The sequence below is a fragment of the Equus asinus genome, chromosome 14, assembly GCF_041296235.1.
Source record: "Equus asinus isolate D_3611 breed Donkey chromosome 14, EquAss-T2T_v2, whole genome shotgun sequence".
Taxonomy (NCBI): domain Eukaryota; kingdom Metazoa; phylum Chordata; class Mammalia; order Perissodactyla; family Equidae; genus Equus; species Equus asinus.
Genome location: NC_091803.1, coordinates 49,386,557 through 49,413,501, shown reverse-complemented (window position 1 = coordinate 49,413,501; position 26,945 = coordinate 49,386,557). Strand labels below are relative to the sequence as shown.

The 26,945-nt window shown below is 57.8% G+C and overlaps 1 protein-coding gene across 5 annotated transcripts in view; it reads left to right on the top strand.

Moving 5' to 3' along the window:
- Positions 1–23,483, top strand: part of RAB11FIP3 (RAB11 family interacting protein 3) — an 81,111-nt gene extending 57,628 nt beyond the window's left edge. For 2 of the 5 annotated variants that reach the window (XM_014848862.3, XM_070485334.1), the window contains 10 exons: positions 2,849–2,998; positions 8,857–8,892; positions 13,212–13,305; positions 14,512–14,615; positions 17,763–17,903; positions 19,937–20,018; positions 20,896–21,033; positions 21,304–21,459; positions 21,613–21,753; positions 21,832–23,483. In XM_014848862.3, coding sequence (XP_014704348.3) covers positions 2,849–2,998; positions 8,857–8,892; positions 13,212–13,305; positions 14,512–14,615; positions 17,763–17,903; positions 19,937–20,018; positions 20,896–21,033; positions 21,304–21,459; positions 21,613–21,753; positions 21,832–21,945 — 1,156 coding nt within the window. In that variant the 3' untranslated portion in view covers positions 21,946–23,483. The other 3 variants (XM_044746408.2, XM_044746410.2, XM_070485333.1) reach the window with 3 other exon arrangements.
- The last annotated feature ends 3,462 nt before the right edge of the window (positions 23,484–26,945 follow it).

Here is a 26,945-nt window from a genome sequence, read left to right as displayed (position 1 = left end):
CAGTCCTGCTCCACCAAACAGGCCACGGCTGGGACCCGGCCTCTGCCGGGCTGTTGGGTCGTCTTTTTCTTCCTGACTTGTAGGCGTTCCCTGTCTATTTTGGGTGTGGGTCTTTGGTCCAGCGCGTGTATCAAAGGTGTCTTTCTCCAGCTCTGTGGGTCGCCCTTCCACTTTCCTGATGGCGTCTCTGAGGAACTGATGTTTTTAATGCTACTTCATTCAGTTCATCCATTTTTCTTTTGTGGTCAGCACTTCTGTGTTCTAAGAAATCTTTGTTTACTTCACATCACCATGTTTACTTCTGCTTTCCTTTAAAAACTGTCTTGTTTCACCTTCACATTCAGATCTGCGATTTCTCCATTACTGATTTTTTGGGTGTGACATGAGGTAGGGGCCATTTTTCCCATGTGGATGTCCAATCGACTCAGCCTCATTTTTGAAAAGTTTCCTCCTTCCTCCACTGTCTGGGTGTCGCCTAGGTCCCACGAGGTGGCTGACTGTGTGGCCTGTGTCTGGACTGTCCACTCTGTTCTGTGTGGTGTCTGTCCACTCTTGGGTCAGCACCACGTGTCCTTGCTCCACCCTTGTCATAAGTCGTGCCGGCTGGTGGTGTGTGTCCTCCAGCCTGTGCTTCACGGTCACGGTGCACGTCTTGGCCCTTTGCGTTTGCACGTGGATTTTAGAATCAGCTGGTTACTTTCTGGAGAACAGCACCTGCTGGGTTTTGGGTTGGGATTGTGCTGGATCTGTGGGCGAATTTGGGGAGAATCAACATCTTCGTAATATTGGGTCTTCCGGTCTTTGGATGCAGTGTCTCTCTCCATGTATTTGGCTTTTCTTAAGCCTGATTGTCTCCTTCAGGAGTGACCTCCTGGTGGAGGTGAGGTGGGATATGTATCCACGTTGGGCCAGGCAGGCCCTTGGGCTCTGCTGGGACCTGGAAGTACACTTTCCAGGGCACAAGCCCAGCGTGCGTGGAAATGGAGCATGAAGCAAAGCCACTCTAGGTGCCTTGTAGTGATGGAGAAGGAGACACCACGACAGCCCAAGCGTGAGGATAAGACACAGAGGGGCTGGCAATGCTCCCTTTGTTGCTTTCTTATCAGTGTTTTTCAAGGTAATAAGCTAAATTTTTCTAATTAAATTTAACTTGATTCAAGTAATCAAAGAAAGCTGAAGAAATGCCAAATCTGGGAAATCATCCTGAGGTCTTAATCTTTCTCAGGAAAGTTTCAAACTCTAGGCTCTTGTGCTGCATAACACACTTGCCCTCGTGATTTGTCGAAATCATGTTAATGTCCAATTTGAGGAATATTTTCTGTTTTGAAAAGCTTATCAGTGGCAAGGATGCTGACTGTAAGCTAATGTCACTGGTTTTGTGTCGACTCAGTACGGAATCGCCATCCGGTTCCGTAACAGCTGCGTGACCCCCGGCCCCTCATTTTGACCCGTGGGGCCCTTATTGCTCTCCCGGGAGACATGAGGAAAACTCTCCCCTGGGAGCAGCAGCCACAGGGAGGCTGGGCTTTGTGCCTGCCCTCTTTCCTTCTGAGGGAATAGCAGGCTTTGTCCTTGCAGCCCCAAGGACGTGGGTGCTCCAGGCAGGAGGGGCTCCCGCAGTGACTCACCCTCCTCTCCGAGGGCAGTTTTCTCTCCTGGGGTCTGGGCTCATTGATAAACAAGCAGCTAATCTGACAAAACGGAAGATGGAGTCTTCTTGTGTGTGCTGAATTTAAAAGGGTGACTGTTGGAAGGAGTGGTTCCCTCTTGTCTCCGTGTGAGCAGATGAGGGACTGAGGGCAGACAGGGACTTGGAAGCACTCTGTTGCGAGCGGTCAGACGTCCCGAGGTCACCCTGTCTCAGTTTGCTCGGGCAGGGGCTTGAGAATGCACCAGGGTAATAGCACATGCATTTTCGTTGCTCCTGGGGCACGTGCAGAAGTCATCGTGGTTCGTCCCTAGTGGCTTCAGGACTGCGCAGTGGACGTGCGCTCCGTGGGCAGGAGATGGGAACCTGCTCAGCTATTGAGCAGCCGTGTGGGCCTCGGGGAGCACAGAGACCACTGCCGTCCCTGACTCGGGGGCACTGGGTGGTCCCTTCTCTCCAGGTCTCGTTCCCTGGATGGCAGATCCTCATGGGGATTAGTGCTGATGAGTTTAACCTGTCACTGGTGCAGGGGAGCGGCCGTCGGCACAGCTCTGGGAGAGCACAGGGCTGCCAGGCTCGGCTCAGCCTCTGCCAGCCGAGGGGCAGGGGTGGCAGCCGTGCAGCTGAGCCCCCAGGACCCCGTACCTGAGCGCCTTGCCTAGCTCCGCAGCCCTGCTCCCTGGAGGGTGAGCACGGAGCGGTGATCTCCCTCTCAGAAGGGCTCAGGTGCCGGCACACCTTCACTTCCCTGGTTGGGAGCTGCTGCTCTGGGTCTTACATGACAGCAGAAGCTTGTGCTCACGTCAGCCGGTGGCTGTGTGAGGACAGTGTGCCTAGACGTGGGTCTGCTCTCCAGCTGACGGTCTGCCGTGCAGGGCATTGAGCACTTGCAGCATGGCTGTGTGAGCCTGTCGTGCTGGGAGAGCACAGCGAACACGAGGCTGCCAAGACTGATTGCGGAATAAAGAACATAAAAAATCTTGCTTTTGAAATCATCTTTTGGGTATGTTGGGCTAAGTAAAAAATGTTAAAATCCATTTCACCTGTTCGTTTCCTTTTATTCTTAACATGGCTGCTGGAACATTTGAATTCACGAGTGTGGCTCGGGGCACATTTCTACGAGAAAGCCCCGGCCACGCCCCCAGCCCTGGGGCTGCCCGCGGGTGAGTCAGAGTGTGTCTTTCTCTTCTGCCCCCGCAGATCCCACCCGCACAGCCAGTCGGTCGTCACGGTGATGGGTGGCGAGGAGCACTTCGAGGACTATGGCGAGGGCAGCGAGGCGGAGCTGTCCCCGGAGACCCTGTGCAACGGGGAGCATGGCTGCAGGGAGCCCACGTTCCTCAGCCCCTGGTAACGCAGCCTGCTCGGTGCTCCCCCTCCCCCCATCTCCCCTCCTTTGCTTGTGAGGAAATGTCCCTTTGGGTGCGTAAATTGGTGAGAGCGCTTGTTTTATTTTCTGTAATATAATTAAACATGCCGCAGTCAGTGTGAAGATTCATACCTGGGTGAAGGCTGGCTCAGGTGTCTTGTCCAGCCGTGTTCCCGGATTTCCGAGGCCTCAGCTCAGGCACGTGGCACGGAGCCCGTCGGTTGTGGATCGCATTGCGGTTTATAGGCGACGCTGAGGCAGCTTTGTGTGGGTCTGTGTGTGAGAACATTCACGCTCTGCTCTCTTTGCAAGTTTCATTTATACAAGACAGTGTTGTCAACTGCAGTCACCATGATGGGCGTTAGATGCTCAGGCCCCATTCCTCTGTAGCTGGGCGTTTGTGCCCTTTGACCTGCCTCCCCAGGAGGCTTTGGCATCACAATCGGTTGTTTGGATTCACATCCCCAAACTGTCCAGGATGTTCTGGCTTTGAATGAACTGAACTGTGGTATCTGGAGGGCGAGGCCTTCCTCACGGAGCTGTTTGCTCCCCGGCTCTCCTTCCCCTCAGGGCTGCGCAGGGAGAAAGCTGTCAGTTGTGCTGTGTTCCGTGGGCCTTGCAGCCCGTCGCTGGGGGCGGCCGTCAGAGGACATGCCTGCCTCTTAGATGAGGAACAGCCTGTCCGCCAGTCTCTTTGTGCTTGGTTCTTGAAATTCTCCATCTTTGCCAACAGCAGAGGCTGAGTATCTTTAAACCGGCGACTGAGAGGTTCTTCTTCACCCAGACTGTCACCTGGGCCAGAGGACCTGGGGCGGGCAGTGCCGGGAGGGCTGCTTGACGGGGCCCCCCTGCGTTCTCCATGTGCCCTCCCCGAGACTGCCCGCCAGCCGTGCACCTGCGTCTCTGGGAGCTGTGCGTGAGCAAACAGCGTGCTTGCTCCGAGCAGCCCTCCCGTTCCGATGCCACGTTCATGGGGGTATTGAAATGAGGGCCCAAGGACCTGGCCTTGCTGTGTTGGTCATCTCTTCCCGTTTGTCTAGTTTGTCCCTGTCTCCTGCCCACTGTTTCACTGTTCATGTCTCGAGTGTAACTTCTGCGCTACAATTGAGGTTTCGCTTCACCCTTTCTTTAAATTGCACTCCCGCAGTGGCTTCCAAAAGCCCAGGGGCTCTCCTGCAGCAGCTCCTCGCCAGGGCCCCAAGTGCCGTTGGAGTTAGAGTGCAGGGAGGCTGGTGGCATTCTGAGTTTCCAATGAGGTTCTTAAAAATGACAGAATCCCTGCTGCCTCATCATCCGCACGTAGCTTTGGTCCTGGCGGCTTTGAGAGCAGTTATAAGATAGTTGCAGCCCAGGAAGGAAGACTTCACGGGACACTGGGTGCTTCACCCCCACAGGGATGTGTTTCTGATGAAGGAGACACTGCGGTGTCCTCACTCACTCCGTGTTAACGAGGGGCTTTTGTTTACCATGAAGCCGACGCTGCACCTGTTTCCTCTGAGCACCTGGGTCCTAGAGGTGACGAGGGACGGGGGCTCATGCAGCCTAGAGGCCAGAGCCACCGTCCTCACAGCCGCTCAGCCGACAATGCTGTTGTCCGGCCCTGCGTCAAGTCACGGGCAGCCTGCGGTACTGCCCTCTCCTGAACTGATGCTCTCCTCTCTCCAGCGCTGACCCGCTTGCTGCAAAGCTGCGCAGCATCCTCACGGATGAGGCTTTTGAGTTTTATTGTAGCCAGTGCCACAAACAAATCAACCGCCTTGAGGACCTCTCTGCTCGCCTGAATGATCTTGAAAAGAATAGGTAATTGACAGAGTGCCTAGCCTTGCTCCTTGTTCAGGGGCAAGGGGACTCTGCTGCCCGCAGCCCCCACCCCGCCAGCTGGCCGCTCTGGTGCCCCCTCCGGAGGCCGGGCCAGCGCTGTGGTCAAGAGGGAAGCGGGCGGACAGCAGACTCCCCTCATGCCCTGCCCTCCCCTGCATGCGCTGAGCCTGTGTTTAGTGCCTGCACGCTCCTTGCTCCTGTGTGCATGCCCAGTCTCATCCGCTGCTCGGTCCCCACGAGTGGAAGCGAGCTTTGGACGCTGTGCGTCCTGCATGGGAAATCCAGCATGTGAAAGAAAGACTGTGCTGGGAAAGAGAGACATTTTTCATTTTACTGGAAAGATTTCTCTAATTGAGGGTCACGTGAAACAGCTCCGGGAAGTTTAAAGTAAGATTTGGTCGGTAAAAACAGATTTGTAAACAGCTATCAGAAGTGTAGTTTACATCAGGCGTGCATGCTCCAGGTGAGCACCTCCCTGAACTCGTTTGTGTAAGGCTGCCCCAGACTCCGTTACCAGAAGAATCCAGCTTTGCTACCCTGTTTTTAAAACACGCAGCCAAGACCCCAGCACGTGCCTGCTGCCCCCTGCCCTCTGCCAGTCCCTGTTTGGTTTCTTTTTTCCATCTCCCGGTTCTGGTTTGTGTCGAAGCTCTTGGCTTCCCTCTCTAGCCCCTGTACACAGTCGCAGCTCAGGTGAGCGTCCCGGGAGGAGACAGGTCCTTTTGCTGGCTCCTCACAACTTTGCAAACTCCGGTTATAGAAAGCATTTTTGGGTGGTTTGTACATATCAACGTGTCCTTTAAGCATGTCGTTGACTTGGCTGTTGTGTGAGCAAGCCCCTGGGTGGGCCCCTCTGAGGAGGGTCTGGAGAAGAGGCGGACCACTGTGGTCCACAGCAGCCCGGCCCAGCAGAGGCGGCGTGCGACCCACAGAGAGCTCTCATGCTGGGCAGGAGGGGTCACCCGTGCTGATCAGTGATGTGGACTCCTGGGCGGCTTCCTGGAAGAAGGGGCCTTGAATTGGCAGGAGGATATGTAAAAGATGGGAGAAAGTGAACAATCCTGATGGTTTCAGCATGTTTAGCATAGGCTTCTAGAAGCCACTGACCTGTCCTGAGGAACCTGCCCCTTTAGAGCCTTAGCTGAGGCCAGCTTGGTGCCGTGGCCGACGGCCCAGTTGTGCCTGCTGTCCTGCCCTAGTTCCAGCTCCAGCACATGTGATGTCTTGATCCCTTTTCCTCAAGTTCTGTGTAACACTCGAAACACAGGTCGGAGTCCAGCAAATGCCCAATGGACCAGGTAGAGAGGATCACGGCGTGTGTGGCCAGTTGGCAGCTTCAGAGGGGAGCCTGGGGGTCCCAGCACCCTGATGAGGAGCTAGAAGTGTGCTTTGAGGGGGGCCTCCCAGGGAGATTTGAGGAAGTGTGGCATCTGCTGATTTCATAGACCTGCTGGCCTCTGCTTCAGGGAAAGCTGGTTTTTGCCTCATGTGTGTTTGTCTGGGTGTCGAGTGCTTCAGGAAGATCACTCGACTGGCTGGTGAGGGGTCATTCGTCCTTCCCATATGAAGACTTGCCCTCCTGCTAAGTGGGTCTGAGTACAGGTGTGTCGTCTCGGTATTTGAGAGTAAACTTGGAGACACGCATCTTGTCTCTCCTCCTCCAAGGCTATTGACGTGGAACTGATCTTTTCCCATGTTGGGCACCTGCCCAGGATGGCCATGGTCACCTCTGCTAGGTTTCGGGGGGGATGAGAACAGACTGGGACATGGCTAAGTATGACCAGCACGTCCAGCGGGGTCTCACTTCCAGCTACCCATTCCCTAAGAAAGACTCTGCCAAGGAGTTCCTGTACCATTAAAATCATTACAATCAGGACACAGCTGTTAGTCAGGAAGTTCCCCCTAAGCACCGAGTTGAGGAGATCTGAATCTTACCTGTTGGTTTCCATAGAATTGCCTCAAAACATGCATTTGGTCATGGTTGGTGGGTGATAAAAAGTGATCTAGGGGCCGGGCTGGTGGCACAGTGGTTAAGTTCGCACGTTCTGCTTCTCAGCGGCCCAGGGTTCGCCAGTTCAAATCCCGGGTGCAGACATGGCACCACTTGGCAAAAGCCATGCTGTGGTAGGCATCCCTCGGGTTTTATAGAGGAAGATGGGCATGGATGTTAGCTCAGGGCCAGTCTTCCTCAGCAAAAAAAAGAGGAAGATTGGCAGTCGTTAGCTCAGGGCTAATCTTCCTCAAAAAAAAAAAAGTGATTTAGTCCACACCATATCTGGGAGCCTTGACACCAGATGTAATTTCTGCCCAGTGAGCCTCAGAATGTGCCGACAGTGTTTTTTATTTTCCAGGTACCTGGGAGCCTCTGTGAAAACAGTTCATTTTGTAGAAATTAAGAAGTCTGCTTTCCCCAGGGGTTTATTTTCAAATTCTAAACCCCATCGCTTTACTGCTGGTCCAGTCCCTGAGAGGTTGATTGGCAAACTGAGTCTGTCCTGTCCCGTGTCTCAGGGAGTCTCAGTGGTCTCAGCATGAAACAGATTTGTGTTAAAATGTACAGTGACAGTCAAGGTCCAATCAGGAGAGGGGAGCCACTGCGTAATTTGAACATGAAAGTTGAATGGAAAGAATGACTGACTCTAACAGAGATTGGGGTGACAAGGCATCAGCTAGTAAGATAAAGAGGACTCGGAAGAAGGCAGGAGCAGCTGTGTGAGGAGCAGCACCCCCAGGGCTGAGACGGACCCTGCTGCACAGGGCATGGGCCTGGCAGGCTGGGCGGCAGAGATGTCACTATGGTGCCACACTGGCAGGACTTGTTGAATCTATCTTCTAGAACTTGCTGGAAATCTGCCCTCTGGCTGCCGGGAAAGCTGTTCCCTGGGAAGGGTCTCAGCAGAAGCACTCCACTACAAAACTGCCTGAGGGGATGTCGAGGGAGGCTGCTGGCCCCTGGGGGCTGCTGGGCGCCGGCACCCAGCAAGCTGCTCAGGCGAGATTTTGAAGCGTGACTGTCAGAGCCTCAGTTGAAAGCAAGGTGCCACCAGGGAGCCCCAAGAGCCTGCAGCAACCCTTCCTCCCACAATGTCTCCCCAGTGTGCTCAGCCGACAAAACCTCACCTTGCAAAGGGCCCGGATCCATTTCCACAGAACAAGTAAAAAGGATGAATTTTGAGCTGAGAGGCAGTGAATTGGTAACTGGTACAGCATGTATTTCTCCCTAAGTAGACTTTTCTACCCAAACCTTAAGGGAATCACAGGTGTGTGAGATGAGTGAGCTGAAGAGAGATGCAGCCTGTCTGGCTCTTCCAAGTCCAAGACAACGGTCATTCTTGTGCTTGGAGAGATGACTTTATCTTCTTGTAGGTTGAGGCTAATAGTTTAGCAGTTAAATTGGAAAATAAAACTGTGGACTTCAGAAATGAGAGGGAAGGTAAGTTGGGCCCTTTTTGCCACTGCAGATAATTACATCAGACGGACCATTTGTGATGCTCTGTTTTTACTGCCCCGAAATGGCAGTGGGAGAGGTTTTTCAAATCACTGCCAGGCGGGATTTTAGAGTGTGAAGTGTGGGTGCCTCAGTTAAAACCGACAACAAACTTTCCTGTTACAAACAGGCCCGGGTCACATTTCAGGCAGGGGCCTCTGGGGGCCAAGCGTTTGGAGGGCAGTTTGGCTTTGAAAGCTTCTGGGATGTGGCACTGGCAGATGGCTCGGACCCAGCGCAGCGAGCTGGTCTGCCTCTGAACTCAGGTCTGGTTGTGGCTCCATCTGAAATTTATTTGCAGGTGGAGTAATGCCACTTGCTGAGGCCTTGACAAGCCCCTGAGTTGCTCCCGTGTCTCTGGACGTTTTGCTGAGTGGGCCTTTCTGTGCATGGAGCTGCCTCGGGGCAGGGTGGTGCATGCCTGTGGACGCCCCCAGCCCCGTATCTCTCCAGCCTGAGTTTCCTGTTTCCTCCCGTTCCTCCCTGTCTGTTCGCTGACACTATTTTCCTGTTTATTTTGATTTTGCACAGTCCAGCGAAGCGGCTCTCCAGCAAGAAGGTGGCAAGGTAGGAGACCCTTGGTTCCTTACTGAGATGTTCTTCTGAAATGTATTGCTAATCGTAGCTCTTTAAGAACATGTTTAGAAAATACTATTTTCCAAGGTATTTTTTAAAAATTTTGAAAGTCACGTCTCACAGCTTGGGATTGAAAATAATTTGAGGGAATGGATTGTGAAAAGAATTTCCAAAACTGTGGGTTGGGACCAGGCTTTGTAACTGGGAAGTTTACGTTGAAAGCTTTTGGCGCTCCTCCTGGCTTATTGTCTTTACCAAGAGGTCTGGAAAGCGCCAATGGCCCTGCGTGTCCGCAGTAGGTTAACCCACCAGTAGGGAGGGTCAGCGAGGGCCCTGGCCTCCCAGCCCCAGAACATGACGGGGCCCAGGTCTGGGTCTGCTTCCTTCAAAGGCTGTGCCCTCGCTGCCCTGGCTGGTTCCCCGAGGTGAGGAGAAGGTAAAGGAGATACCTAGCTCCGTTTCTAAAGAACGTGCTTTTTTGTGGCCATTTCTTGCTTTGTCTGTTTTGGATACTCCCTAAGGGCTTCCTACAGTGAGAGACAGCTCGTGTATTCATTCTCCCCCCTGCCGGGCTGGCTCTGAGGGCAGGGTTCACAGGGTCTGTGAGGTGCAGCATTCCTCACAACGCATCACTGTTTCCTTTCTAGGGAAGTCATTGCTTCTCCTGGAGGCAGTGATTGCCTTCATATTTTCATTTGCTTCTTCTGTGCTGCTCCCCTGCCTCCACTGCCCAGCCCCTAACAGGGCCGTGAGGGAGCCCTGCCCCTGTCTGGATGTCGCCCCAGGGTGCCTGCCCTCCACACAGGTGCCGTGCAGGCTGCAAGGCTGGGGCTGTGCTTTCTCTCCCACTGATTCCCCTAGTTGTTTCAAGTGTCAGGTCATCTCGCTCTCTGATTTCATCTTCCTTTCTTTATCTCCCTCTTTTTGTCCAGCACATCTTCCCATATCTTCTCGGGAGGTGAATTTTTGGGAACTTCCTGGCTATTTTACTCTGTGGTTTGGCTTGTTGTGGAACTCTAGGTTGGACATCATCCCCCTGTAGAGTTTCGAAGGCTTTGCTCCTCATCTTCTAGCGCCAGCTTCTACTGTGAGCGCAGATGCTTTCTGGTTTTCCTTTTCCCTCTCCGGAAGCTTTTAAGTGTTTCTTTATCCCTGAGGTTCAGAAATTTTAGGGTGAATCTTGTGAGTCCTTTTTCTCATTAATTATGTAGGGCAGGATGAAAGACATGTTGCTTCAATCTGGAAGCTTCTGTCCCTTAGTTCTGGGGACCTTTCTTGAGCCATTTCTCTGATGCATCCTCCGCTCCATGTCCCTAACCTTCTGGAGCTCCTACTCGGGCCCCTTGTGTCTCGTCCATACCACCCTGTGCCTCTGCTCTGCTCTGCCTGCTGTGACGCACTGCCAGCTCTTCCTCCCATGTCTTCCCTGGGTCCTTGCCCGGGTCTTGTCTTTCTTGTTAGAGGTTTCCCTCAAACGGCGGGTGGTGTGTCTGTTGGTATGGGAGCGATTGCTTGCATCCGGCACATGGCTGCTGGCAAGCGTGTGGCATGGACAAGACCCCATGTTGGAAGGTCTTTCCTCTGATCCAGCTGGCCGGTTTCCCCAAATGGAGTCCCACCTGTCTGCCAGTATTGGGGAAGCTGCCCTGGACCGCCATGGAGCTGGCCGAGTGTGGGTGCTCTCCCTATGAGCGGGCCCTGTGTCCCACGTCAGGGCTCCGTGGGGTCTAGGAGAGCCTGTCTCTTCCAGGGGAGTGGGGACCACCTCCATCCTCCATCTGCGCTCGTCTCTGCTGGCCCTTTCTCAGGCGCCGGTCCTTCCTGGCTTCTCCTGAGGATCAGCCAGCTTCCAGCGTCCCCTGATCAGCTGCAGTCCTCCTCCCTCTGCCTTCCAGGGCTTGGTGCCTGCGATGCCTCTGTTCTGCTGCCATTTCCTCTTCTGCACTTTGTCCTCGGGGATGTAAACTTTGGTTTTTCTTGTCTTGTCATCTTAAGGGCCTAGCATCCAGAGGAAGCAGAGGTGAACGTCATCAGTCCACCTTCTCCACTTGTTTTCTCCACCTCCTCTTTCAGAAAAGCCCTCAGGAATGTAGTATTAATTCCAGACCACACTTTGATTATAGTTTTAGCATCACTTTCCCTTTCACGCCCATCTTCTACCCCAGACAGGCCACAGCTGGTGAAACTAAGGAAGGTAAAAACCCGGCTGAGTCGTCTGTGCTCAGCCCCCACGTTGGAGATGTGGATGGACCGGGGCCTGCAGCTGTTGGGCGTTGTATCTGCTCGCTCCTTTAAAACACCCTCTGAGAGTTTAACTTCTCTTGACAGACACCCTTGGGTGTAGAGAAGCCCGGTCTGCAGGTACCTGTGGTTAGAGTTCACAGACAGGCTGCAGTCTGTGCACACACATGCATGCAGCTTTCATCTGCTGCTGCCGTTTCATCCTTAAACTGCCACCAGACTTCTAAGGAAACTCGAAACAACTGTTGTCCTTTCCGTGTGCGCGCGGCATGGGGGCTGGACTATGGCTTTGGAGCCACCAGCTCTGGCTCTGTGACCTGGCTGCACCCAGCCTGGATGGAAATGGCTCTGGGGTTGGTGTGCCTGTGAGGACCCTGAGGCACCGGCACAGAGCTGGTCTCAGGACGGCAGGTAGTGCCAGCAGGGCCGGCGGTGCCCCCTGAAGGCAGGTCCCCGGTCAGGTGGCAGTTCATGTGCAGTTGGGCACCTACCAGACTTTACCTGCCCCCCTTGGGGGTAGATCAGCATTTCCCACAGCCTCTTCTCCTTGTATGTCTCCCGAGTGGGAGTGGGTTTACATAAACAAGCCCCCCAGCCCATGCCAAGGAACCTTGGCCTCACATGCTGGGCGCTTGGGGACTATGCACAACCTCCTTGTCCCCAGGTTCAGCCCTCGAAAGCACCCTGAGCCCCTGGCAGGAGCTCAGGGTCGTGTGACAAGTCCCAGGCCAGGCCCCTTCTCAGGGTGGTCTCTGGGTCTGGGGTGGGCAGCTTCCCGCCCCAGCAGTGGCATCAGGAGCTCGTGTTGGGGTCAAGGTCATAGGTGTTCGAGAACACTGATCAGACGAGTACACGATGGCCTGTCCACCCTTCTGTCTTTGGGTTCCGTGCCCTTCAGGGAATCAGATGAAATCCACCGAAAGGTGCTCCTATGTCCACCCGGGGCAAATGCAGGGGCCTCGCGGTCCCCGGGGTGAAGATGCCCTCTTTTCTGCTCCCGTTGGAACATTTCCGGAAAAAGAATTTAAAAAATGTACAAGCCCAGTCAGTACTAAGAAGGAACTAGAACTTCATACATTTGATCATGTAGAAACCTGCAGTGTAACTTTTAATAGCATTTTATTGAATTCTTACTCTGTGCCGTGTCCTTATTGGAACTGTTCACATATATAACCTCATTTAAACCTCATAACAGCCTGCATTTTATGGGAGAGTAAGGCTCAGAAAGGGTGAGTGGCTTTCTCAAGGTCACACAGCTGTGAGCATCAGACTGTGGCACTCAGAGCCTGGGTTGGTACCTGCAGACTTCCGGCTCTGCATAAATCTCTAAGAGTTTTACACACTCCAGATACATTACAGCTGATACAGTGTCACCAAAACTAACAAGGCTGTCGCTAGGGTGACTCTGAACATGTGTTTGCTGAGTATCTGCTAAGGCACCAGGGGCTGAGGAGTGAAGGAAGTAGGCTGTGGACCCGCAGGGGATTTTGGCAGGGCCGTGGGGACAGTGTCCACCTGAGTCCTGGGCTGTGGGACACCCGACATGGCCCATAGGGCTGGAGACCTGTGTCCACTGGTCCCGGTCCTCAGAGCTGCTGCCGCAGAGGACTGTCACACCTGTGTGCCTGCCCAAGCTTAACCCCAAGAGAGACCCTGAGCGAGGCCGCCGGTCTCTCACTGTTACTGCCACAGGGAGAACTTTTGAAATCAAACATCAGGAACGTGTAGGTGACGTTGGTGCAGGAGTCGTAATCTGAGTTACTGTGCCAGGGCCTCGGGGGAAGATGAGGTCGTCTGGTCTCACAGGGAGCGTGACATGGTGGTGTTTTACTGCCTGAGCACAAAGTGCCCTCGTCCCATAAGCTGGCAGGGAGGGAGGCAGGGCTGTCGGGCTCCAGAGAGCAGCCACCAGCTCACCCCGGCCCCTCACTGGTGACTCTGGGGTTTGCTCCTCAGACTGCCCTGGAAATGCTGGTGTTTAAAGGACGCGTCCCTGGCTTTTCCCCCTTCCTTTCCGCCTTGAGTGTGCTGAAGGGCCTGCTCTGGACAGGGCTGTCTCTCCTCCACAGGCACCTGCACCAGTCGGGGGCCCTGACCATGGAAGCCCTGCAGGACCCGCCCCCGGACCCCATGGAGGGCGTGGAAGAGGACATTGCTGACAAGGTAGGCCCTGGGAGGGGACCGGAGGGCACCGTGTGGGTCACACAGCCGGTCTGGGGTGTGCCGGCCCAGCTTGGGCACAGGTGCACACTGGGATGTGCAGAGTGAGTTGCATTTGGGGTGCCGGTCCCCATTCTGGCTAGCGGCTAGAGCAGGTGGGAGGAGGCAATGGCGCCTTCAAGGGCTAATTTGACGCCCCCCCAGCCTGACATTGCCCCACAGTTTCCTCAGGGCCCAGGGCTGTGGGATGGAAGGGCATTTCCTGTCATACATGGAGGAGTAGCCAGAGGACAGGCAGGGCAGAGAGCACTGTCGGTTCGCATTGACCATGTGGGTTCAGGGTGCACCAGGGCCAGGGCGCCGGATGGACGGGCTTCTGGGTTTGGGCAGGTGGGCATCAGCCTGCAGCGAGCACACCCAAACCTGGGTGGACGGCTGTTCCTGGAGCGCATGGAGCGCCTTCTGGGCTGGAGCACTGCGGCCTTGCAACAGGAAAGTCCCAAGCTCCCCAGGGACCTGCTCCAGCAGAGGGGAGAAGGGAAGGCAGGATGCATGGCCCACCTCTTCCCTTCCCCCCACCTCGTCCCGTCCCCCAACCTCTTCCCGTCCCCCCTCACCTCCTCCCGTCCCCGTCCATCTCCTCCTGTTCCCCCTGCCTCCTCCTGTCCTGTCCATATCCTCCTGTTCCCCCGTCACCTCCCCTTGGACCCCCTCTCTACAGCACTGCCAGCACCTCATACTCTGTAGAGCTGTCCTGGCTCTCATGCTTGCCTTCACCCCTCCTCCTCCCTCTGGGTATCTGTCTCTCATCTAGTTAGTGAGCTCGCTGAGGAGGAAGGGACAAACCCCGGCCTTTCTGTCCCTCAAGCCCCCTGCATGTGCCACCTCCGTGACTGGGTCTGGCAGAGCAGCGGCCCTGCCTGTGGGACCAGGAGCCTCGCTGCCCCGTGCGCCATTGCAGCCTCACAAGGTGCTCTTGGGACACCTCAGGCCTCTGGGCCCCTGGTGGCATCTGCACTTGTGGTTTTGAGGCCACGGAGTGCTCCCCACCTTATGCCCATAGGGCTGCACCGCCTTGTGTATGGGGACAGTCTCCACAAACGAGGTGGACCCCCCTCCAGCCCTGTGGATGCTGCCTCCTGAGCAGTTCACTTGGGGGCGCCCACTCTCCCACCTCCTTGATTCTCAAGCCGCCGTCTTGCTCCCGAGGTTGTTTTCCTGGAGAAGCGGGTGTTGGAGCTAGAGAAGGACACCGTCGCCAATGGGGAACAGCACAGCCGGCTGCGGCAGGAGAACCTCCAGCTGGTGCACAGGTGAGGGCCTGTGGGGCATGACCCTACCCCCCTCATTCTCGTCACCTCAAAAGAAAGAGTCTCGGCTGGTGGGGCTCTCACTTGGAGCTGCCCCTCCATCCAGCCCCCGGGAGCCCACTCGGGATGGTGCCACGTGACCTTCCGAGCACGTACATCCTGGTCTGCCCCGCGTGCACAGGGCCCCAGAGGAAAGGGGGCACTGCCTCCCCGTTCAGCAGCAGCGGGGGCAGCACTCTCACTGCCTGCACGGGCACCTGGACTCAGGGCTTGGGTGCAGCAGAGGCCGCACAGGCTAAGGCTTGCTGGAGTCTTGCTTTGTGGGCCTCCAACTCGTGCCCCGCTGTGAAGAGACAGCCCCTACACCACCCCTCCTCAATGCAGGTGCATTCGCTCTGGCGGTGGCTGTGCTCGGCCCATGCCCCTGCCATTGCTCACACCCAGGCAACCTCCCTGAGAGGCGGACACTGCCTCTGTCCCCATCTCACAGATGCCGAAACCGAGGCTCGGGGGCTTAGGTTATTTCCCCGGGCTCAGGGACAGCTGAGGGGCTTGGAGGGTGGGGCCAGTGTATCCAGAGCCCCTGAAGTGAGAAAGGAGCAGTCGTTGAGGATGCGGTGGGACTGCAGTCTGACTCCGACTGGGCACGAGTGCTAAGGCAGAGGGAGTCAAGCGGGAGGAAGAGGAACTGCGACGTTTGCACAGAGGAGGGGGCAGCTTTCCTACCCATGTCTGGCAGAGGTTCACAGAAGCCTGTGGAACCTTTGGCGTTTGGAAAGCAGTCGGCCTCGTAGCCTCCCGCCCGACTTGCAGTGATGCGTTCTGGTGCAGAGGACGCAGACGCAGCAGGAGCGTCAGCTCTCCAGGCTGTGCCGCGTGCAGGGGCACAAAGGGCCCTGCAGGGGCGAGGCCAGAAAGAGAGGCAGGAAGTGCGGCACATATGGGACCCATGCACGACATTCTGTCCTTGCCAGCTGCCGGGGCCTGAGCCTGGCTCTGCCACACACCCCATGACCTCCGGCCAGGGCTCTGTCCCTCGCAGCCTCCGTGTCTTACCCACGACCCCAGTGGGTGGACTCCGAGCGCTCTGAACAGTGCCGGACCCAGGCCCACACGCCTTCACATGGCACTCGCACTGTGGCCTGGCCCTTCCGAGGCTCCCGGGGCCGCCTACCGCGACGTTCCCGTGTTGGGTGGTGCTGACCTTCCTGAGCTGTCCTCCAGTGTCAGCAGGTCTGTCTGCTCTGCAGGTGCAGAGACTCAGAGTGCCCCATCTTACAGCAGGCAGGGCTCACACGTGGCTTTAACAGTAAACACAAGTTCTCTTGGTCAGTCAAGACCCTGGGCCTGGCAGCTGCCTGCCCCCAGGTTCTCACGGGAGGCCTGCCCCGCCTGCTGCAGGGCGGGGTGGCTCGGCCACGTCCATGGAGAGGCTGGGCTCCGGCCGCGCTAAGTGTGTGCTGCACCCGCAGAGACGTGGTTACTCCCGGTCCTTGCCTGGGGAATCTGCGGGGACCGTCAGCCCCTTTCTTGAGCCGATGGTGACGCTTATCCAGGGTGACAGGCATTTATTGGCTTCGCATGGCCGTGGTGGAAAAACCCCCTCGGTGCCTCGCCTGCCCTGTGGCCAGTCCCCAGCCCCCGGTAGCCACGTCCAGTTCCTGTGGATGTTTCCTCTGGTGTCTGCCCTCGTTCTCCTCAACAACATGCTTCTGCTGCTGTTTCTAGATGTTTCCCATTTTTAATCCCGTCAGCCCATGCTGCACAGCTATTCTCCTTTTCCTGCCATCCCAGGAATCCCGCACTTTGTGTTCGGTTTTTTATTTTCTGGATTCCACGTTTTCTTCTTTTTGTGCTTACTCACTTTCTGAGGAGGATGCCTCTATCCTTGCCCGGGAAAAGGGGCACAGGAGCCAGTTCCTGGAGACCTTGTGTGTCTGGAAATGTGTCCTGTCCCCCACAGTTGACAGCGTGGCTGGGTCTGGCATTCTAGTTGGAGGTAGGGCCCCGGAGCACTGGCAGGCGAGCTCCGTGCCTCTGAGCCGAGCTGCTCCCGGGGCTGCAGCCTTATGCTCCCCCTGCACACAGGCCTCAGCATTTCCTGTGCTGGGCGAGTGGTTTCCAACCTATCAGTCTGGAAAACGTGTCCCCCGGCTTCAGGAAGATTTCTAGAATTATTTCTCCGTGCAGTTTCTTCCATTTTCTTGCCTATCTGAACTTCTGTTAATCAAACCTTAGACCCTTGAGGCCTTTTCTCTCATTTTCTTTACTTCCCTGTTCTCTAACTCTTCCTTTTTTATGTAATATTCTTCGGTAGTTTTCTCCTTCACCTTTTCTGTTGAGTTTCGCATTCTTTCTTCTCGTAGTTCAGCGTCTGAGAGTTCCTCCTGGGGCATTGCTCCCGTCTCGTGGGTGTGGGTCTCACTCTGAGGGGGTGAGTTACAGGCTTTGCCTGCACGACCTGTTTCCTTGGTGGGAAAAGCTCTCCTGTGGTGTCCAGTGGTCTCTAGCCGTCCGTTCACTCTTAGGTGTGAGGTGCCAAAGAGCAGATGAGAAGCCCTGTGTGCATGGACAGCTTGGGGGCATGGGCTGCTCTGGCCGTGGGCTGTGCTGGCCCTGGGCAGGGCCTGGAGCCCTCTGTGGGTGGGTGTGCTGGTCTGGGAGGAGGCCAGAGTCGGGGCCCCCATGTGAGCATTCCCTTTGTTTCGTGTCCTTGCTGTCACCTGCCCTTACCTCTGCCATGGGTGACCTGGGTGTAGCTGCTCTGTATACCAGCTCCCCAGCCTGGAGTGCCAGTGCAGGGTCCCTGGGGTGGGCACCTGGTCGGCTTGTGTCCACACACAGTGAGCAGGCGGTGACTGTGGGTGTAGGCTGGGACGGGGTGAGCTCCCGTCTGAGACCAATGGAGACTGGCCCTGCCGTCATGACCGTGTGTGTTTCTGAAGCCCTGGGTACCCTCAGTGGGGGGCGGAGGCTGTTTGGGGCACGTCCCCTGCTTGAGAACTGCCCTGGACCAGTGCTGCGGGTGGGAGGTCTTGCTGGCCTCCTGGCCCTCCCCCCGGTAGGGCAGGCTCTCTCGAAGTCCTGATGCAGCTTCCAGGCGCTGGTGGGAAGGGCAGAAAGTCTCACCTCCTGCCTTTGCCTCTGCAGAGCCAATGCCCTCGAGGAGCAGCTGAAGGAGCAGGAGCTGAGGGCCTGTGAGATGGTCTTGGAAGAGACACGGAAGCAGAAGGAGCTGCTGTGCAAGATGGAGAGAGAGAAGAGCATCGAGGTCGAGAACCTGCAGGCCAGGTAGGCGGGGCCTCGCGTCCTTCCAGAACGGTAGTGAGGAAATGTAAGGGATACCCCACCCGCCCAGGAAGGTGTGATGTCCAGGAATACGTTTGATTTTAGAAAAAGTGGAAAACCTCTGTGAAGAAAACCATAAAACTCTACTAGAGACCACAAAAGATATGAATTCAAAGACATATGTGGATGTCCGTTTCTCTAAGTCTCTCTCTAGTCGCTGTCATCCCAATCAAAATATCAGTCTTTTTTTAAGGCAACTTGACAAAATTACCTTTATGCTCACCTGGAGGCATGAGCCTCCGATGAGTCAGGAAAAGTCGGGGAGGAAGAAAAAGGGGATGAGAGAGTCTGTGTGAAACACGCCGCGGAGGCCCCAACGTGGTGCTTGGTGCATGACAGCAGGTCCACACTGGAACTGGCTAGGGGGCCATGGCCGTTTACACCTGCAGGTGTGAGTCCTGAAAACGCCATTTATAAAAGAAAACCCACAGACAAGGCATTTCACTGTCATTGGCAGAGAAATGGTCGAAGGTCATCTTGGAGTTCCCACCTGTTCTCTGCCCAGAGCCCCTCTGAGTGGGAGTGAAGGAGGGCATGTCACAGAGCCCTGTGGGCTGAGCCGTACCTCTGGGATAATTTAGAGAGAGCAGTTTCATGTCTGTGAAGGAGGCCTCCAGTTCTAAACTCATGCTCTCTCCCAGTGCTCAAAGCTGGAAGACACACTTGACTTCAGCCAGGAAGAGCTCCAGGCATTTTTGGAAGTGGGGTGGGGGGAGGAGGCCACAGGCAGAGCTGTCCCGGGTCATCCTGGACGGGCAGGCCGCCTCGCTTGCAGACGCAGGGGGGTTTCACCACCTGGGATGGCCAGGCCCGAACCACCAGGACAGCAGGTCAGCCCCTTGTGGTGGGCAGTAAGGGGGACTGCAGAGTCAGAGGATGTGAGGATGCTGGATTATGGAAGGATCAAGGGCTCCTTGGAAAAAGGGCTGAGGCTGGAACAGGGCAAAACTCAGTGGAGCCTGGAACATCCCGTGGCCCCAGAAAGCAGGGAAGTGCTCAAGCGCACACGAAGATGGGGCAGGTCACGGGGACACAGGGGACGAGCGGGAACAATCACCCCTGACCGGAGCCCACAGTTTGACCCCACAGCAAGTGGCAGCGCTGGAGCCTGACCCACGGTGTGAAGGAGACGACTGACAGATAAACGGGAGAAGATGCAAATCTTCCTCACGGAGGATTCCATGGACACATGGAGACGCCCCTCGGGGGAGGGGGGAGGCACGCCGAGTCCTCTCATCCCTGCAGTGTGGGCTGGACTCAGTGACCCTTCCAGAGGACAGAACGCACAGGAAGAGTAGAACCTGACAGAGGAGATGCTGGCAGACACACCTTAACCGGGTGCTGCAGGTCAGCATCGCCCAGGATGAGCCGTGTGGACTCAGGTGCCCCTGACGTGGGGACGAGAGGGGCCTCTCACCTCTGTGGGATTCTTCCCACACCCATGGCCCGCCTAACATGAGGAAACAGACAAACCCAGCCTGCGGACATTCTACCAAATGCAGGAACACAACTGCTCAACACTGTCAAGGTCACAAAAGACCAGGAAACTCTGGAGACCGCCACAGACCAGACGGGACAGGAGACGAAACGACTAGGTGCACTGTGGTCCTGGGAGGGATCCTGACAGGAGATGGGCCTGGGTGGAGTCCATGGTTTAGTGACTAGCGTGTCCCAGTGTGGGGGTGTGGGCCGTGACAAACACACCAGATGAGCAGATGCCATGAGGAGAACCTGAAAGAGGCCGGGATCCACGGGGACTCTGCACCATGTCTGCACCTTTCCTGTAAACCTAAAATTACCCCCAAACCCCAGTGCCTAGCACTTGAGTGGGTGTGTAAGACCAGGCTGTGGGCATCGGGGTGGCTTCTGTGCGTCCCCAGGTGGCCCCTAGCAAGGTTTCCCAGAAGCTGGACCTCCTTCGCCCTGAGGAGGCACGTTTCTGGGGGAGCGGGTCCCAGCCTTGTTGTGTGTCCTAGGCTGCAGCAGCTGGACGAGGAGAACAGCGAGTTGAGGTCCTGCACACCCTGTCTGAAGGCCAACATCGAACGCCTAGAGGAGGTGAGTTGCTGGCTGGGAGCTCTGGGCAGGCGGGCCAGGCCGCATACTGCGTGGGCACCGAGGTCAGCCAGCCAGCTCAAGGGCTTTCCTCCACCCTCTGCACCTGGTACCTGTTGGGGGATTGAGATGTGCCAAGAGAGGGTTTCCAGAGTGGGGCCGCCACACAGCTGGCTGTTGAGCCTGCAGGGGTACAGCTGGCCAAGGGTGCGCCCACAGGCTGGGGAGCGGTCCTGTTCCAAAGAGTGGGCTGATGGCACTGGGCCCTACTGGGCCGTGTGAGGGAACATGGAAGCTCAGGCCAGCCAGCCCTTTGCTTGAAGGCACTGGACCCCGAGCAGCTTCCTGGCTTTCCCAGGCATCCTTGGGCCCAGAGGGTCACGCTCACGTGAACCCATGCTCCAAAGCCAAGGCTGATGTCCTTGAGGGGCCGACTTCAGCTGGACCTCTCGTGCCCCGTCCTGAGATGTTCCCAGAGGGGCCTTTCCTCCCCCATCCTCCCCTTCCTGCCAAGCGTCCCCAGGAAGCTCTGGACTCTAAGGACGTCCAAGACCACCTGGACTCTGGCTCCTGGGAGTGACTCCCGCTGAGTGGCTGCAGTCAGGTCCTGCTCTTCCACAGGTCCTTCCTGCCCTGCCTCCCAAGAAACAGTCCCCTTGGCCTGTGAGGACGCCCCACACAGGGCACCCCAGACCCACCTGTTGTGTGGAGTCAGTGCAGGTGCTGAGAGCAGTGTGCTCACATGTGCGCACCTCGGCCACGACAGGACAGTCAGACGTGGCCCGTGGATGCCAGGGACCTAGAGACCATCAGGGCAGGGATGGCCAAGGAAAGCTAGGGACAGGGCGGGAGGCGAGGCGTGTTCATGGTGTCCTTCCAGGAGAAGCAGAAGTTGCTGGACGAGATCGAGGAGTTGTCCCTGCGGCTCAGCGACGAGCAGGAGAACAGGAGGAAGCTGGGGGACAGGTTGAGTCACGAGAGGCACCAGTTCCAGAGGGACAAAGAGGCGACCCAGGAGGTAAGCGTGACACCCCGTCCCACAGCCAGCTCCTGAGGCAGGGCAGGGCCTGTGTCTGTGGGCCCCTGGAGGGAGCTGGGGATCTGCAGCCATGCCCCTCATGTCCTAGACCGTTTTCAACTGTGTCATGCTGGGCGCGTGGTGGCGTCATGGAAGCGTGGTGTTGTCATCCTCCCTAAGAATGTGGCCAGACCGCCCCGAGGTCCTGAAGCCGAGGGTGGGCTAACGCTTGCTGTCCTGGAGCCCCGCTTACCCTGGCTTGCCCTGCAGCTGATCGAGGATCTGCGCAAGCAGTTGGAGCACCTGCAGCTCTTCAAGCTGGAGGCAGAGCAGAGGCGGGGCCGGAGCAGCAGCGCTGGCCTGCAGGAGTACCACAGCCGCACGCGGGAGAGTGAGCTGGAGCAGGAGGTCCGCCGGCTGAAGCAGGTGCAGACAGCCAACCCTGTGCCCCTGCTGCAGCTCCGGAGGCCAGCCCGGGGAGGGGGGCGTGTGGAGGGCCTGAGCCAGACGTCCTCCCCCTGCAGGCTCAGCCACCAGCGGGCCGCAGCCCCCGGAATGATGCTGTCGTGTCCCCCCCAGGACAACCGTAATCTGAAGGAGCAGAACGATGAACTCAACGGGCAGATTATAAACCTGAGCATCCAGGGCGCCAAGAACCTCTTCTCAACATCCTTCTCCGAGTCCCTGGCCGCAGAGATCAGCTCGGTCTCCCGTGACGAGGTAACATGCCCCCAGAGCGGCCCCCCGCAGGTGCCCGCGGTCCAGACGCCTGGCGCTGACCCCTTGCTCCTCCTGCAGCTCATGGAGGCAATTCAGAAGCAAGAGGAGATAAACTTCCGCCTGCAGGACTACATCGACAGGATCATTGTGGCCATCATGGAGACCAACCCGTCCATCCTGGAGGTCAAGTAGAGACAGGAAGGCCCAGCCCAGGCTGGATTCGGGACTCCACCCAACCCCAGAGACGGCCTAGCCCGACAGGCCCCAGCAGACCGAGCCCGGAGCACACAGCTGGGCTAGGGCACAAAGATGGGGCTGCAGGGGGGGCAGGCACGGGGAAAAGGAGGGGGGCCGGGACTGGAGCCCACAGCAGGTGTGGCAGGCGGGCCTGCCCATGGCTCTGGCCTCCCACTGCCCCCTCCTCTCTGTGCAGAGATGTGGGGACCGTTTCTCAGGCTGGGGTGAGCTCACTCTCATGTGGCAGACCCTCCCGCTGTCCCACCCTGTCAGGGAGGAAAGGAAGGAGGCGGGTCCCAACCAGGTGCTGCCACCTGCACTCACGCAGGCGCCATGACCTGGTGCCACCCGGGCCTCAGCCATACCCAGACAGCGCAGAGGCCCCAGCACCTTACGCCAGATGTGGCGTGGGGAACACAGGCGGGCGAGGTCGGTGCGCATCAGGCTATGGCCAGGAGCTGCAGGCTCCCGCTCTCCTGGGACCGTGTCCCGCTGGCACTGGCCTGCGTCTCCGCAAGCTGCTCAGGCCCTCCCCAGGCCGGAAGGGCACCTGTGTCCAGCTTCAGGCCCAGGGGTCTCCAGGCCACATGGCTGTTCTCACGGCCGGACCCCAGCTGCACTAACCCTCAGGGGCTCTGACCCTCCTGTGAGGGCTGAGCAGGAGCCCCCGCTCTGAAATCAGGACTTGAGAGTAACTGTGTGGGATGCGCCGTCTGGACGGGTGGATGTCGCCAGCCCCCTCTGCCTCAGGGTGTAGGCGAGGCCGTGGCGAGGGGCTGCCTCCCCATGATGTGGCCTTCCTGGCCTCCTGGTGCCCTCCCCCCGGGCAGATCTCGGTGCCCCTGGAGATGTCCCGGTTGCCCAGCCGGAGTCCAGCTGTCAGGGCCGTTTCCTTTGGGTGTTTGCAGTTGTGAGCAGTCACTGTCCTTCCCCGAGGTGTGTTTCACAGGAGGCCGGGCAGGGCAGCTCTCCAAGCACACAGATGAAGAGCCGAGAACCAGGCCTTCCTGGTGGCTTGGGGGTCCCTTCAGGGAAGCCCTGCCTGGCTCCACGCTGTCCTGCCCGGCGCCTGCACTACAGGAGCGGCAGTGTCTCCCCCGCGACAGCTGCTGGGCCTGCCCCTGAGCCTGAGCACGGCCAGGAGCCGCCGGGTGCTCCGGGTGGGCCGGGATCCCGCACACAGGCTGGCCACTGCTGTGTGCGAGTGCGTGCGTGCGTGTGCATGAGCGCGTGTGTGCAGGCGTGTGTGTGGCCCCGCGTCCCTCTGTCCTCCACGTGGCCCACCTTCTACACTAAGATTTAAGACGTTGCCTCGCATTGTACATTTTGGGGAAAGCCTTGGGTGTAAATCAGTGTAAACTTGAGGAGAGATTTTTCTATCATGTAGAGTAGGTATTTTTTATAGATTGAAGGTTGATCAATTTTTTAATACTTCCAAGAGAGAAAACTATCGGGGTATACACATGAAATATATATATATGTATGATCATAAATACTGGGACTCTGCTTTCCGCGCCCCGCCACCCGCTGGCAGACATGGTCTGTTTCTAGGCGTCCCTCAGTGGTACGTTACTGTCAGCACGAGTTGCCAGGAGACGTTCCACACAGACGCCCAGCACTGACCTGCACGCTGACCCTGCTTCATCCCCTCCAAGACTCTTCTAGGCAGAGCGACAGCAGCCCTGATGTGGAGGGCGAGGCCAGGGTGGTCTCCCCAGACTGAAGCTGCAGCTGCACACACAAAGGCCTGCTCCTTCCTCTGCAGGGCCGAAGGGCAGAGGATGGTGCTGCGGGCCTGGCCTAGACCCCACAGGCATTTGGGGGTTGGAGACCATGTGCCCGACTGAGCCCAGACAGCAGGAGGCCTTGTGGTCAGGCCAACCCCTCCTCGCCTTGGTGTGAGCCCCCCACCACCAGAGGCCCTGGGATGGCACCTCCAGGCTGGACTCCCAGCAGAGTGGCCGAGGGGCACTCCTGGGGTGGGGCTGCTTGATGGGGCTCCAGCAGCCATGTGCTTATGGTAGGCCAGCCAGGCGGAGAGGCAGCAGTGAAAGTCTCTGGGGCTCATTATGAATGCGATGTCCCCATGGGACATGCAGTTGGGGTGAAGGAGGGCCCCACACAGAATGACCAGATGGGATTGGGCTGCAGAAGTGGGTGAGGAGCAGAGCTCAGGTGCCACCACAGGCATGGCTGCCACCAAGAAGGTTCTAAGGGTAAGTGACCAGATTTGATTTGAAGGAGGATTGTTAGCTAAAAGTCCTCAAAACTTGATTGCCCAGCCATCCATAGGAGCAGCAGACCGAGCATCTCCCATCCCCCTCGCACTGAACCACCTGCATGCCAGACACAGACAGGGAAACCAAGGCCCAGGGAGCCCGAGAACCCCACCAGGCAGACAGGGCTGGAGCCCAGGTCTGCTGCCCACTCGGCCCCGGCTGCTGCCCACAGAGCTGATGGCTCGAGGGCCATGACGGGTGGACACAGCCTGGCCTGCAGCCAGCAGGATCCCCCAGGTCTCACCTCAGCTGGGGTGTGGCAGGACTCTCAGGGTCACCAGAGTCAGGCCTCGGAGCCCTGGCTGCTGCTGGGCAGCATGGAGGAGGAAAGCAGGGGGTGTGGCCGTGTCCAAGGCCGAGCTCCTGCCCCAAGCCCCAGCTCCTGCCCCAAGCCCCTCCCCACCAGGATGCCCGAGGTGGGGGCGCCCTGCATATGGAACCAGACAGCCCCCCGTGCTCCCAGTGCTCAGAGAGGGCAGCTCCTTGGAGAGGCACGCAGCACCCTCTTGTCAGGTCCATTAGCAGGACTGGTACCTGGCCACCTCAGGGCCCAGTGTTCACCAGGTAGAACCCGTGGCCACGAGGCCAGAGAAGGTGGCATGGTGCTGGGGCCTGGGGGGAGTCTGCACCCAGGGCCTGCTCAATACTGGGGGACGCCAAAGCACTGCCACAGGTTCCTAAGGTTAGGGGTTCTGGGAGGGCCTTGTCTCCAGCCGGGCTGCACTGAGGGGGTCTCTGCTGGCCCAGGAAGAGGCCGGTGCCTCTTTGCTTTGACACCTGCCCTACCTCCAGCCCCGCAGCTGTTCGTCTGGAGCCTGTGGGGCCGTCTGCCCAGAGGAGGAGCTGCAAGTGGGCAGGGGGCCAAAGCCAGGAGGGGAGGGGGGAGCTGCCAGTCCCCCCGCTTCATTCCCACCCTTAAACCCGTGGGGGCCTGTCTGCTGTCCAGCTGGCCCCACCAGCAGCTGATGCTGATCCCTGCCTGGGCCCCCAGCCCAATAGGGAGACACAGCCCCCACACGTGAGGAGAGTCCACTGTAAATGCAAACGACAGCTCCTGGCTGCCACCTGGGAAGGGCTCCCTGGGGTGAGGGGGGGTGCCCAGGGAGCATGCTGGAGGGCACTGCAGTGGGACCCATGAGGTCAGTGTCAAGGCCTGCACCCCCTAGGCCTGAGTGCGCCCCTCCCATGTGGGGCCGTCCACCCCCAACCCCGAATCAGCCTGGCCACAGGCTCCCCACTGGACCCTGCCTCAGGCTGGCCCCTCTCACTGCTGGAGAGCCGCTGCTTGAACGTCCTTAGTCAATTCTGCATGACTCTGCGTGTGGGAAAAGCTGGGAGCACGGCTCCACCCTCCCCTGGAAGGCTGCTGGCAGGTGGGCACGCGGCCTGCCTGGTTCCTCCTACTGTCCCACACACACTGCCCGGCCCCTGGTCGGGCCTGCTCCAGCCTGTCCACACTCTCAGCCCAGCTGCCCCACGTCTGCCCCTCCACCTGCTGGCAGCTCAGAGACTAGGAGATGGAGGCCCAGAGAAGAACCCCCTTTTGCAGAGGGAGATTCGCCCTAAGCTAACATCTGTTGCCAGTCTTCCTCCTTTTTCTTCCTTCCCCCCGCCTCCCGCCCCCAAAGCCTCAGTATATAGTTGTGTCTAGTTCTTGTGAGCCGCCACCACAGTACGGCAACTGACAGACGAGTGGTGTGGTTCCGTGCCCGGGAGCTGAACCGGTCCGCTGAAGTGGAGCACAACGACCTTTAACCGCTAGGCCATGAGGGCTGGCTCAGAGTCCTCCATTTTTGCCTGTGAGGGCACCTGCTTTCCTTTCTGACCTAGGTACAGGGGTTCACAGAGTAGGTGATTACAGGCCATTCCATAAGATGGGCCAGAGCACAGGCGCATCCCGCCCTCAGCCTGCCTGCTGGCCTCGGCCCCCGGTGCCTGTCACACAGCGAGGGTCCCTGTGCCCTCATCCACTGGAATCTCCGCTCCAGAGGGCATGCTAGTAGGTCTTGCACACTGCCAGGCCCCAAAGCCAGGAACAGTGTGGGCACGAGGGGGATTTGCACAGGGACGCTGGAACTGTGCCGCCCACCCCCACACCTCCTACCTGTCACCGGCTCTTTCTGCACGGCTGCTCCCCCCTCTCCAGCCTCTCCCCTCGGGGCAGCTAACTCCTGTCTCTTGAGCTGTGAGGATTGTGTCATCCAGCCAGGACGGCACTGGCCAACAGCCTGGCCGGTCGATTGTCACTTACCTTCTGCCTTATAGTTATTTAAATTTACGTCTGCATGCCTCAGAACATCTAAGAGGACCCCAGGTTGACTCCAGATTCACCCCTCGTCTTCCTGCTCTGGCCAGCCTCCTCCTGCTCCCAACTGCACACACAACCTGTTCCTTCTAGCTCGCTCCTCAGACAGGGAACAGTCTTGAAACTCCTGAGGCCCCCTTCTGGTGACCGGGCTTTCTCCCCGACGATAGGCCTTGACCCCTTACTGGGGAGGGCTGGGTGCTCCTGCTCTCTCCTCTTCCCTGTGTAGGGCTTGGCGCCACAAAACTCTGCAGTGAGCAGGCAGGAAGCTCGGCCATCAGGTCACCAGGCTCGACTTCAGCTGTTTCTCTTGTCGGGAGGTTACAGGGCTGTGGACACCAGTCCTGACCACCACCCCAGGCACGCCCAGG